The sequence below is a fragment of the Symphodus melops genome, assembly GCF_947650265.1.
Source record: "Symphodus melops genome assembly, chromosome: 17".
Lineage (NCBI taxonomy): Eukaryota > Metazoa > Chordata > Actinopteri > Labriformes > Labridae > Symphodus > Symphodus melops.
In genome coordinates this window covers 6,148,199-6,161,493 of record NC_136707.1, presented here as the reverse complement: position 1 = coordinate 6,161,493, position 13,295 = coordinate 6,148,199, and the positions used below count along the sequence as shown (strand labels likewise).

At 39.3% G+C, this 13,295-nt stretch overlaps 3 protein-coding genes across 3 annotated transcripts in view; 2 read left to right on the top strand and 1 right to left on the bottom strand.

Moving 5' to 3' along the window:
* Nucleotides 1-942: 942 nt before the first annotated feature.
* On the bottom strand, nucleotides 943-6,035 carry ccdc47 (coiled-coil domain containing 47). The gene is made up of 13 exons (XM_079366701.1): nucleotides 5,904-6,035; nucleotides 4,744-5,039; nucleotides 4,477-4,578; nucleotides 3,806-3,980; nucleotides 3,549-3,670; nucleotides 3,401-3,466; nucleotides 3,151-3,252; nucleotides 2,907-3,017; nucleotides 2,691-2,776; nucleotides 2,546-2,604; nucleotides 2,351-2,460; nucleotides 2,088-2,255; nucleotides 943-1,571 (listed from the first exon to the last, which is right to left on the bottom strand). The coding sequence occupies exons 2-13, from the start codon at nucleotides 5,029-5,031 to the stop codon at nucleotides 1,491-1,493; spliced, it is 1,470 nt and encodes a 489-aa protein (XP_079222827.1). The 5' UTR covers nucleotides 5,032-5,039; nucleotides 5,904-6,035; the 3' UTR covers nucleotides 943-1,490.
* The window catches only part of limd2 (LIM domain containing 2), a 57,955-nt gene continuing 45,682 nt past the window's right edge, over nucleotides 1,023-13,295 (top strand). The window contains exon 1 of the mRNA XM_079366702.1: nucleotides 1,023-1,030. The gene's annotated coding sequence lies outside the window, so the exon portion shown is untranslated. The remainder of the gene's footprint in view (nucleotides 1,031-13,295) is intronic.
* On the top strand, nucleotides 7,979-12,206 carry dcaf7 (ddb1 and cul4 associated factor 7). Its single transcript, XM_079365847.1, has 7 exons — nucleotides 7,979-8,379; nucleotides 8,667-8,825; nucleotides 9,664-9,775; nucleotides 9,866-9,984; nucleotides 10,072-10,281; nucleotides 10,525-10,642; nucleotides 11,523-12,206. The coding sequence occupies exons 1-7, from the start codon at nucleotides 8,242-8,244 to the stop codon at nucleotides 11,693-11,695; spliced, it is 1,029 nt and encodes a 342-aa protein (XP_079221973.1). The 5' UTR covers nucleotides 7,979-8,241; the 3' UTR covers nucleotides 11,696-12,206.

The following is a 13,295-nucleotide window of genomic DNA, read 5'->3' as shown; positions in this document are numbered from 1 at the left end:
CCAACGACAATGATCATTGCGCCCCCAAAAGGCTGATCAGTGACAACACAGCAAAGGCAAATTCATGATACTATTTATACAATCTGAAAAGAGCAAACAGTATTAAAATGTTTTATAAATGACGTAACATTTAAGGAAACACCTTCCACCAGTCAAGGTTGTCATAATGTACAAAAATATATATGTATTTTTTAATTTACCTGTTTTTTGTAAAGTGTCTTGAGATGACACTTATGAATTAACATTATACAAATAAAGATTTATTGATTGATCTGGGAAAAAATAACATTTAAAGAATCATCAGCAAAGTAATCGGATCTATTTATCCAATCATCAAAAGTCAGTGTTTATATATATATATATATAGTTATTGTGTTTGTGTGTGTATTGGAAACAGTAGGCCTACCAGGGACTAGACACAACATGGAAGTTGACATAGAAGTGAAAACACATCTGCCAAATTTAGAATTATTTTAGCTGCTGCGCCTTTGAGTCCTTAAATTAAAAAGTTACAAGATTAAAAGGTGTTGCAATGAAATTCTAATCTTATTCCACACTTTTATTAAATATTTAAAGGAGCTGCAAAGCAAAATTAAGTTGGCTGCCTTCATTTTACTCCTAATTAATTATAGTTTAGAACATACCCAGATTTACATCCTGATAGACATGCTCATTGTATCCATTTTAGCCTGGTAACCACACATAATGTAACCAAATCTAGAGCAGAGACTGCTGACACAATCTAGGAGCTATATTTAGCATCGAGCATTGACCATGCTGGTCTTCGTTAAAGACCTGCACTCTTTCAGCGCTCACTACCAGGAGGTCTGAGTGTCAGTTTTTATCAAATTAACTGAATCTGGATATTTATTGAACTCAAATTAAAGCATCATCATGAAGTTACTTGATTTTTTACCATAAAAAACAATATAGAAACAGATGTATTATCAGATTCCAGTGCATTTTATTGTTTGTTCAGATATTCATTAGAAACAGCCAGCAAGAAACCAATCTCATAGCAGATATAAATTAAAAAACTTGAGCTCAGGATTATACAAATGCTTATAAATACCCATTGAAACCACAGACATGTTTGAATTCCTTTTAAAATGTGGCGCAATACCACCTAGTATTACCTTCTTTCCCAGCAGATTACATTTTAAAAAGCTCAAAAAGCTACACAGCCTTCAGAGAGCGCTTCAATTAATTTTGAGAAGATAATGTGGACAGAAGAAAATGCTTGAATTATTGGTGAAAGATTTGATGGTAAAAAAGGTCCTTCTTGCTTGATACCGGCGGTTCACACTCAGTCGTTAAGGTTAAGCCAAACCGAGCAGTTGGTGACAGACAGCTAAGCTCAACAGAGGCACATGACGTCTCTTTAAAGCTGGAGTGACTGGGAGCCAGAGCTGCAGACTGTGGTGAGGGAAGCTGGAGGAAACTGTCTATACAGAGCACTGTGCTTGTGTCACTATCCCTGTGGTGATCTTTCACATGGCTTTCACTTTGATTTGCTTCATCTTCATCTGCTTCTTCTCGATCTTTTTCTGCTCACGGCGTTGAGCTGCCTCCTGAAAGAAAAAAAGTTTAAGATATTTAAAAAAAAAAAAAAAAATTCTGGGTTTACAATTATGAAAGATACATAATTCATGTTCACGCTTTGAGATGGAACTTGGTTCAATTCTCCTATTTGTCAAACAATGATGAAGATATCGCAAGAAACTGGTTTAGCTTAGCCTTATTTTTTGACTACTCATAGTGCTTTTACAGCACATGTCACACCAACCTATTCATCAGATTTTTTTATTGTTATTTCAACACTTAAGTGTCTGTTAAGAGTGAAGGAAGAAGTTATTATGTATTGATAAAGTTTAAGATGAAGAATTTTGACATTTTTTACCAGTCTTGTTTCTTGTTGTCATGCTAAACTGGCCTGAGTTACGTATTCGCCAAAAGAAGCCAAGAGTGTTAAAAACTAACCAAATAGTTTTAAGGAAAGACAAAGGGGGGGGGGGAGCTTCTTTTCCCAAAAGAAACAATTATTTCCTTTAAATATCTTTTGTGTTTGCGGGATTCTCATGTCACACCTCCAGACGACGTTGTCTCTCAGGATCCTCCTCGTTCATGATCCTCTCCTTCTCGGCTCTCTTCTTCTCCTCGCGGCGTGTCTGTGCTGCCTCCTGGCGCTGAGCGTGCGTCTGCTTCAGGAAGTTCTCCTCCACGCGGGCGCGGTTTCTGTCCGCTTTCATTTTGCCCTGAAGAAACAAGAGCGGAGGACAAGGGACTCATGACTTCACTAATAGGCGAGTGGTGAGTGAAGGTGGTGCAGGGCCGAGAGTCTTCTCCTCACCTCTCTGTTGAGACGGAGTTTCTTGACCTTATCGATGCTGTAGATCACCATGTTCATGAGAGGAAGCAGAGAGTCCATGTCTTTGGGAGACGTGTTGCCCATGCCAGGCACTAAACACAAAACGAATTCAGTGTACATTAAAACACATATGGAAAAAGCTCTGATGTATTACGACAACAGAAACCAAGTTCTCACCATTAAATGTAAACAGCAGCGTCTTCTTGGTCTCGGGCAGCTTTAATGGCTGACCCTCCCTGAGGAAGCAGACGAGAACTTTAAGTACCTCAAATTTAAAAAATGTAGGGGAATAAAAAGACAAACAGATTGAATAAATACTTACTCCTGCATAATTTTTGGACCAGAAAATTGGTCCGAGAAATGGATGGACTCGATCTTGTCAGCATGGTTGGTGATATAGTGCACCATCTAAAAATATCAAAAACAGATTAGACATGTCAGAGAGATGAAATCAAACAGAAGGATGTTGTCTGCCAGATCTGACTCTGTAGTGCCTTTGTTATAGTCATACTGTATGTATAAGAACAATAGAGTTTACCTTATTGTCCATCACCCCATCTGTGACCTCGCCCATCTCACTAAGAATAGCCAGGGAGTCTGGGAGGCCATACTTGGACCCAGACTTAGGCTTGTCCCCACAGAACTCACTCTATGGGAAACATTAATGACAACATATGATAAATGTATGTGATCTAAAGCTAGAGGACCAAAAATGGACCAAACTGTGTGGCTTGTAACAATCAAAATGTGGTAAAACAATTGTTGATATGGAGGATACTTACCAAGTCCTGCATCTCCTTCTGAAGCCTGGCCATGGCCTTCTTAGTGCCGACAGAAAAAACAAAAGTGTCCATGTCCTCTTCATTGAGAGTCACTTTAATTAGCTGAAAAATAAACAAATAAATAGATAATCAAACAGACCAGGGACATTTGTAACCCTAACCCTACAAAGCGCAGACCAGTATATGTATATGCTCCACTTCGCAGACCTCCACACTACCATCACAGAGGCCTGATTTAAAAGCTACGTACCAATTGGTCACAGGCTGGCCTCATCATCCTGGCAAGAACGTTAAGGAGGTCCTGCCTCTTCAGAAACTATAACAAACCACAGAGAACATGACTTCACATTCAACAGGGACTTTAGCGCACACTAATACACAAAACAAACTGCCAGCACCTTGAGTTGGATTAACATCCCTTCACAGCACACACGTCCGGAGCACCACAGGTTGTAGATGTGCTCATTTTCCTGGTTCAGCTTTCCAGTGCTCACTGCTTCTTTACTGGTGCCGTCATCACCTGAAAACACAAAATTATTCTCAATGTGCCCAACATCGGCTTCAAAGTGGATGTCACTTTGTTTATAAGGAGGGGCATAACCGGCAGACACACACACATTTAGTTACGTCTTACCGAGCAGTTGGCTGAACTCACCCACTAGTGCAAAGTTGCTCTCTAGAAGTTCTCTGTGCGAGTTGAACCAGGCGTGAGCGAGGCGACTGTTCTTGTTCTTTCCAATAATGTAGTTCATGATGTAGGCCAGCAGGCCGGTCACCATCAGGATCTCCATGTAGTAACTCTCCCAACTGTTCTGCAGATGTGCAGGGACCTGCAGAGAGACACAAGGTGCTCATCAGTACTAAAGTGGGGCCTATACTGTTATCAATACAATGAACATGTGACGTTAATCGTGGGACTCGCAGTGTAACTCACAATACCATGTGATGCGGTCATGACTCCTCATATGTGACGAGTCATGTGGGAGGTGACAGGTTGAGTAAAGTCAGCGGGGAAGCTCTGTAGTTGCAAAAAGGCTAACACTTTCTCACATGAAGACAGATCGGAGTTTGTTCATGTGAGCAGGCAGGTCTACTCGATCTCAGCCTAACACTGATTTAACATGGCAGAGAAACATCTGCTGCTGACATGAGCTTGATGTAATGATGTCTGTCAACAAGGCCATAAACAGCAGATGGAAATATTAAAGTGAGGCGTCGTATGTTTGGGGTTTTTTTTAACACGCAGCAGACACATTGTGAGCACATTCAGAGACAGCCGCTGACAGTCTGTGAGAATATCTCTTCAATAAGCCAAGCTAAGCTTACCGTTTGGATTATGAGGGGGTCTTTCATGGAGTGGCCAGTCTTCTCCATGTCTCCGATCCCCTCAAACTCCTCCTGGTCATATTTGCTGTACATGTCTTGATCCTAAGGAAAGAGGAGGGTGAATTAGCTGTTTATCAGATTATTTAAATAAAAATAAATAAATATATTATATATCAATAAAAGCCTACATTTACTATGGTGACAGTAAATTTAAATTTCATCTATAAGGATGAACAACAACAAAAAACTAAAAGGAAGGCAATTTACCTGTGTCTCTGAGTCATCAAAGCCATCCAGCCCATCCTCCAGCTCCACCGTGGCTTCGTCTTCATCCTCCTCCTCTTCAGGCTGTGATGACTGCGAGACACGAGGCGGCGGAGCGGTTTCTGTCTCAGCTGCCGCGTCTTCGTTCATGTCCTCGAACTCGGCAAAGTCGTTGTCGTCAAAGTCTGCTATGTCCTCACCGTCATCGAAATCATCATTGTAACGTCCCCTGGAGACGGGAAAGGCCAGGAGCAGCAGCAGAGCGGGGATCAGGAGATGTGTTCCTCGCATGGTGGTGCCTACACCCGAGTAGAAAAAGAAGGATCAACATTTCAACTGTGCTGCAATGAACAGGGTTTTGTGTATTTCATATCTTCATGTGTGGTTGTTTATATATCACAGGGACTTTGGAGACAATGTAAGCCAATCATCAAGCTGATTTGGTCAATCACATGACACCAACATTAACAGGCTGTAGGTAGTATGACTGGGTCTCTGTGACCACCGAGCCCAGGTTCATCTGAATGACCTTACAGCACACATGGGCATTGTTACAGCTCTCAAAGGCAGAACAAAATCCACTATTAAACATCGAAGACGACAGAAAAGGGAAGTCAATGCTCAACTATAACACTATTCACATTAGCTGTTCATTCAAACTGCTGTCAATGTGTCAAATTCAACAATAAATCTGACTAAAAAACTCGTGAGGCAGCTGGAATGATGTGCTTTGTAAACGTGTACACGTTTTACTTTATCTGGTTACCTCAAATAGTAAATAATCAACCAAAAAACTAACTGGGGCTAGCTCTACTAACTTCAGCTCACGGGCTAATCTCAGTGACATGCTTGATGACAGTTTAATAAAAGTCTCTGTTTTGTGTAGCTACAGTGGAATTAGGATAAAAAAGAGTGTACTTAACTAACGACACATATAGGATTAAACCCGAAGCCGTAATCATATATGTCAGACCAGACCAGACCAGCCCCATCCCCCCAGCACCCTCTCACTTTATCATTAGCTGTTAGCAAATCTGGAATTAGCATGCTAACATGGCTCAGTGTCGACCAGGCTGATCCTGACCCGAAACTAGAGCTTTTATTCTGTTTAATACAACTTTAGACATTAAGTCGTATTCAAACAGAGACTGTTAAGAACTCACCTGAAGAATACGGTGACGCTGTATGAGCTCAGTTAGCTCGGACTGTCCTTGTAGAAATGTTACGCTTTAAGCTACACGACATGGGAATCAACCTTTCAAAACTGAAGTATCGCGATAGGACGTTTAGGGCATGTCGAACTCTCACTGTATGACGGGTGATTAGAGCCTTTTTGAGGCGTGATTTGTCTCATGGAGCGGAGCATGTCTGTCACCTACGTTGACATGAAATTAAAATTACTAATTAAATTACTTTTATATTCACATTTTCTAATCCTGTAGGTTTCCGCAACAACAGGGACGAGCCTGTCTTCACAGTTGTGCTGAGTTCACCCTATTATGTATAGTCTTTTGTCTTCTACTACTATTTTTAAATGGTACTTATGTCACTATTCTATTCGTTTTTTACTTTTTGAACTCTGTATTGCTGCTGAATTTACCCATTGTGGATCAATAAAGTAATATATGTTCTTATCTTATATACAGGAACTTCAGTACAATAATACAACATATAGTATGACCAGGAAAAAAAAGTTAAAACACGATATGTACGTGGTCTGCAAATGTATTTATTATTCTATTCTTCATTCATCCACAACATAATTTGATATATCCATAAAAGCATTTATTTTAATTTAAATGACTCTTTAGTCAAATAGCCTTATTATTGGCATGTTTTACACTAAATAATTAAGTTAAGGCTATACAGGGGAAATGTTTTAAATTATTAGTTTTGAAGTAATGTTTGAATTGTGGAACTTTGATATGCTGTGGAAATACAGCAAGGTCAAGTTAATATGCTAACCACGTTTGAGTTATGACATGCAATCAAGAGATACAATCACATCTTAACTGAAACATGTTTTAACATGCGCCCAGATGGTATATAACAATATCATGTCGATTGTAAAATGTTATTTGGAATGTAAGACAGGACAAGGCTATATTTAATTAAGCCTTCGGTTGATGCTCTTACAATTTTTTTTGTTTTGGAAAAATATATATATATTCACGTTTCTAAAATAGAAGTAGAGAAGCAAAAAGAAAACAAATTCCGACATAGGAAAAAAATTCTGTTTTTAAAGTTACATTGGAGATGCGCTTTCGTGTTTGGCCGTTATTTTGTTTTCATGAGCGACACTGCCCTCTAGTGGTCACAGTGCACAATTATTATGTTTGTCAAGTTAGACATTTTGCCATAGTCGCACTTCTGGTCAAATGTTAAAAATAAAAATCACAACGCATGAGAGATGTACTTAACAGGTACAAACAGTTATGTTTAACAGGGTAAACAGGGTAAAACATAACTAGACTATTTTTTTAAATTGGAAAACATGAAAAAACCATAATATCAAATCTGTTGACTAAACCATTACTTACTTTCATCATTAAAAAGCATGAGACATATAAATACAGGAAATCAACAAAGGGAAAAAAAAGAAAAAAAAAACCCCCACCGTTCAACAAGTTCTTTATTTAAAATACAATGACATTTGCACTAAGTTTTCTGAAACAAAAGGAAAACATTGTGTTTGGGCTGAGTGAGAGACATCATGATTACATTTTCTGAATGAATAACATTTCTCAGGCAACATCAAACTGAAGACATTGTTAGTAACGTATTAAATTATGAAATGCCATCTGTACCTTTTTCATTTTAGTCTGTGTAGATTCTTTTTGCCAGTCAGTAGTCTCTGTTTTTACATTGTTTGTGCAAATCAGAAACCTGCTTAGAAAGTTATACTTCAAATGGAATAATAGTTCTAATAAGTCTGAAACACAGAACATACTTGTGTGGTCCATGTACGCCATGTCTGTGAAATTAAGCAATACCCCTTAAATTGGCATGCTATTTTATACATCACAAACTACTGCATATAAATTATACATACTATTATATATTCGTACAGGGACCTTTATGTACCGTTTCTTTAATATTATCGAAAACCTTGGGATAATAACACTAAATGTGAATAAAATGTGAAATCCATTTTCTTCGACAACAAAACAAATAACAGATTCACCAAGTCATGAACGTTCAAATCTATCAAATCAGTAAAGCGCCCCTCACCCATTTTATTTTGAAATTCCTTACCGGAAGTCATCGGAATAGTTTCCACCTTTTGACAGCTCTTTAGGTCGTAACGAGCAATGCTACTCTTTGTTAAGTAAAGTGGGGAGAATTTTGCCTCTTAAACCAGATCTGATCGATTAAATGGCTAGAATCGCCTAAGCTGATGACATTTGCTCTCTGCAGGATAAGTAACTGGTGACAGTTTGCTTGTAAGACTACTTATTTCGTAGTTAGCTAACGCTAGCGTGTTAGCTGCAGCTCGAGAGGATGTCGCTTCACGGCAAGAGAAAAGAGATCTACAAATACGAGGCGCCATGGACGGTGTATGCGATGAACTGGAGCGTCCGTCCAGACAAACGCTTTCGTCTCGCGTTAGGAAGCTTTGTGGAGGAATACAACAACAAGGTGCGTTTTATAAACATTCATTAGCTGACATAGTGTTAAAGGTGAGCTGATGCTAATGCTAGCTGCCCTGCGCACCATCGATGGATACGTTCACAATGACTGTGTTGTTGTTGTTTTTATCCTGTTAAAACTAAGTTTCACACTAACTTTTGTTGTTAATATTCAGCCAGTCCTCTTGTTCCATTAATAGTATTTTCCCTTAGTGACACTGTACGCAGTAGGTGCTATTTCTGACCCTCGCTGCAGCTCCACATGAACTCACAGCTCCTGTGTTTGATCCGGATCAGGTCCAGCTGGTGGGCCTGGAAGAGGAGAGCTCAGAATTTGTCTGCAGGAACACATTTGACCATCCTTATCCCACCACCAAGATCATGTGGATCCCCGACACTAAGGGGGTGTACCCAGACCTGCTGGCCACCAGTGGAGATTACCTGCGCATCTGGAGGGTAAGATGTTTGATTTGATCCCACTGGCCCGAATTATTATTTTTAGCCTATATATTGTATTTATGATGATTAAATTGCACAATAAGATTGAAGCCAAATGAATTGATGCTACAAACAAGTGTTTGCTTCCAGAAGGTGATCCACCTTATTCTTCTTTTGTCTGGATCTGTCCGTCACTACGAGCCACTTCTTTTAATGTGGGACTGTAGTTTATTATGTCAAACCTACATGCACCCTCCTACAACTCAACAGTCTACCATTACCAATACAGTGTATTATTATGTGCATTAATCCACAGCTCAAAGTCTTGTTTTTTTTTTTTTAAATAAATGCTTATTTCTCACCTGTTTGAAACATTGATCCAAACAACTTTACCCTGCAGTCTGGAGGAATCTATTTAGCCTTTATAAAACAAACAGTGTATGTCAGTGGCTAAAACATTGTTGTATGTTTTGTTTTATGGGCTTTATTCATAAACACATTGGAATAATAGTTGAACCAGTCTTAACCTAAAAAACTTCTGTTATTAAAAAACAACATTGTAGCCAAAATTCAATATTAGTCATTGTTGTGTTCTGTTAATTAGGTCACTTCACTGACTGTACAGCTGTGAAACCACTACCACTATGATCTTATTTAGTCTTGTACATACTAGTCTTTAATTACCTATTTTTATTTAATGTTTACATTGTGCAGAGAGAGAGCACGGTCTACCCAAGTTAAACAGTTAAAGTGATAAACCTACCTGGCTAATTAAGCTGATTCTTCTGATTCTGAAAAAGGCATATTGGCTTACCTTTATGTCATGTACTTAATGTTGAATGTTTATGACGTGCAGGTCAGCGACACAGAAACACGCCTTGAATGTTTGCTGAATAACAACAAGAACTCAGACTTCTGTGCTCCCCTCACCTCCTTTGATTGGAATGAAGTTGACCCTAATCTGCTTGGTAAGAAAACCAATTTATTGTAAGGAGGATATAACTTGTTCTTTGATTCTCTTTCGTTTGTGTATTGAAACATGTTCACTTGTTCTTTAGGCACGTCCAGCATTGACACCACGTGCACCATCTGGGGGTTGGAGACCGGCCAGGTATTAGGACGAGTCAACCTGGTGTCTGGACATGTGAAGACCCAGCTGATCGCTCATGACAAAGAGGTCGGTGTGTTTCTGCCTGCTAAATGATGGGGCCGTGTAGAGGACCTGAGAGAATATTGAGCTCAGTGTCTGCTTGTGTCTGTGCAGGTGTATGACATCGCATTCAGCCGTGCAGGAGGTGGAAGAGACATGTTTGCCTCGGTCGGCGCTGATGGATCCGTCAGAATGTTCGACCTCCGGCACCTGGAGCACAGCACCATCATCTATGAAGACCCCCAGCACCACCCACTGCTACGCCTCTGCTGGAACAAACAGGACCCCAACTACTTAGCTACCATGGCTATGGATGGCATGGAGGTAAGATGGCTGTGTGTTTTTGTCCCAGCCAGTAGACTGTAAAATGTTTTTTATTATTTAACTCAGAACTCTTTCCATTTCCCCAAAAAACAAACAAATAAACCAGATATTGATATCTTGATATTATGGAACCTTTTTGTGGCTCTTTCAGACAAAGAGTTAAATATTAGAGATGTGTTTTTCTTATTTTCTATTTTATGTTTCTCTTCTCTCTTCGTGTCTGGCATTAATATTTCTGTGTAGGTGGTCATCCTGGATGTACGTGTGCCGTGCACTCCGGTGGCTCGGCTGAACAACCATCGCGCTTGTGTCAATGGCATCGCCTGGGCCCCTCACTCCTCCTGTCACATCTGCACTGCAGGTAAAGGCACCTAGAGATCTGAGCTTAAAGACAATGCGAGAGGGCAGAACTTAACGTTTCAGGCAAGCAGTGTTGCGCAACAGTTTGAATGTCATTTGAATAAGGCGTTCCCACTTTCAAAAAGTGTATGAACCCAACAACCTTTTACAAGCTAAGAACTCACCCTAACAACACTCACTGCTGCTCTGAATATGCCTCTTTATTCTCATTCAAACAAGATGGTTGCCAGAGAAATGTATTTCAACTTGAGCATAGATGCAAAATACAATGATTCATAACTATTTTAACAATTAAATTCTGTAATATTCAAACTGTGTAGGCGCTTTGTCATTATCTAAGCAATATTTGGGGATTTTTGGGGCCAACACCATTATCGATATTGGGGAAAGAAAAAAGTCTGGTACCAATACAGTAGGTCGGCTGATATATTTTTTTAGATCTATGTTTGATCTGAAGACATACTGTAGAAATAAACATGTATTGAGTTGATCCTACAAATACAATAATCAAACACTTGTAGAAAACATATATAGTGAAGACGGTCACTCAGCTTGAAGGTAACTTGACACTGGAGAGCGATAATGGCTTGTTGTTATTCAACTAGTAAGTAAGTTAGTCTTTAATTATATAGCACTTTTAAAACAATTTGTTACAAGGTGCTTCACAAATGCAAAAAGTAAGAACAGGAAAACATACACAAAGAAAGAGGAAAAAAATATAGCACACTGCTGGTGAAAAAGAACTGCTAGTTCAAAACAAAGGAAGTAGAATGAAATGCTATTTGACGGGTGAATTAATCTATGTACTTGACTTTATCTGCTGTCAGCTGCCCTTCATTTCTTCAGTAAAATATCACTCTTGATGTCTCTTCCTTCCTCAGCGGACGACCACCAGGCTCTGATCTGGGACATCCAGCAGATGCCTCGGGCGATCGAGGATCCCATCCTGGCCTACACCGCTGAAGGGGAGATCAACAACGTGCAGTGGGCCTCCACGCAGCCAGACTGGATCGCCATCTGCTACAACAACTGCCTGGAGATCCTGCGCGTCTAAACCCATGAACATTTCATGAAGAAGAGCAGGAGCGTTGGTTCAGATTTTGGACTTAATTTTTTCAGTCCTCGTCCTGCTTCAGTGAGAAGGATGAGGTCACAAGTGAACTTCCTGAACGTGTTTGACACCACCTGCTCAAACAATAACCTGGTTTACATGTTTTTCTCTTCCCTCGATTCTTCTTTCTTAAACGTGTTAGAGCTGTTATTTATTTGCTCACAAGGTAGTGTTCATCTTCATCTGCGCCGCAGCTGTAAGAAGCTTAGAGCAGTTGTCTATTCAAATCTACTTTTTATACTCGTTGGTGTGATTTCAGCCAGCTGTGAGATTATCATGAAGGGTTTTGATGTAGTGTGTTTCATCTGTTTGATTTGTAAAGATTGATGCAAACTACTGTAAGTGGCAGAAGATGACCTCTCTATTGTACCAATTTGTTGTAATGTGGACTCAAAAGAACAGTACATGAAAGTCTTGTTTAAACCTGGTGTGATTAAAGATTTCATCAAAATGGTGTCTGTCCAGTTTGATAGTAGGGAGGCTCAGACTTGTGACCAGTGCATTTATTTGGATTGTAAAATAACCAGAGAGGGATTCATAACATCACTACGGGCAGCCATGTACAGCAACACTGTAACCTACCAGAGAAATGTCCTTCAGCCTTTTTAGCTCCAACTAACTCAGCTTCTTTTGTAGAGAAATGTGTTTGCAAAGCTGCGTTTTCTTCTTTGTGTTAGTTTGTTGTGAACTGGGAGTAGAATGGAAAAAAAAAAAACGTCTGCCTCTTTTTCTTTGTTTTCAATAATTAAAGGGTCGTGTCCTTGTAGCATGCCATTACAAGGCAAAATGTACATACATATAAATACATCAACCTCAGATGTTGATAAGCCAAGTGTTAATGTTTTAGCTTTTTCATAAAGTTTATTATTGAATTTGCTCTAATAAATTGTATTTCTCCATGTCCTAGGAACAATATTGTCAGTGTGTTTTTTTGTTTTTTTAAAGACAACTTTTCTTTAGACGATAATTATTGAGACAAAACTCAAGTTGTAGTCTGAACTCTACTCCCACAGGAGAGCGGATAACAAGTACAGGAACTCTAACAAAAGTATATACTGATTACAAGTGAGCTAACAAGTAATCTGATTACCCTCTCTAACAACTATTGCAAAAATAATGTAATCTGACTTCATTTTTTCTGATTATTCTAAATTGCTCTAAATATCTAAAATAACTTTTTTTGTCAAACAGACAAGTGACCCTCTCCTTATTTTTCCTTCAACACACACTATGTACTGTCTCTATCAAGCTGGGGGCTTTCAGCAGCTGACCAGGTGCACCTCAGTTGTGCAATCTCCTGGAAAAAGCTGGGAAGACAAAACAGATGAGGGAAAAGAACACAGAACAGGGAAACAAGCTTTTTATTTTATTTTTATGAGCGTGTTGGACTCTCCGGCTTCAACCTCTTTAATATACTACATCCGAAGCAGCAAACAGTTCTCGTCACTCACTCATTTTTGATGCATTACGTGTAATTGTTTGCTCTTTCATGCCCGAGAAACTTTATCTGTGCTCATGCTTCTTCTATATGTTTTAAATGTAA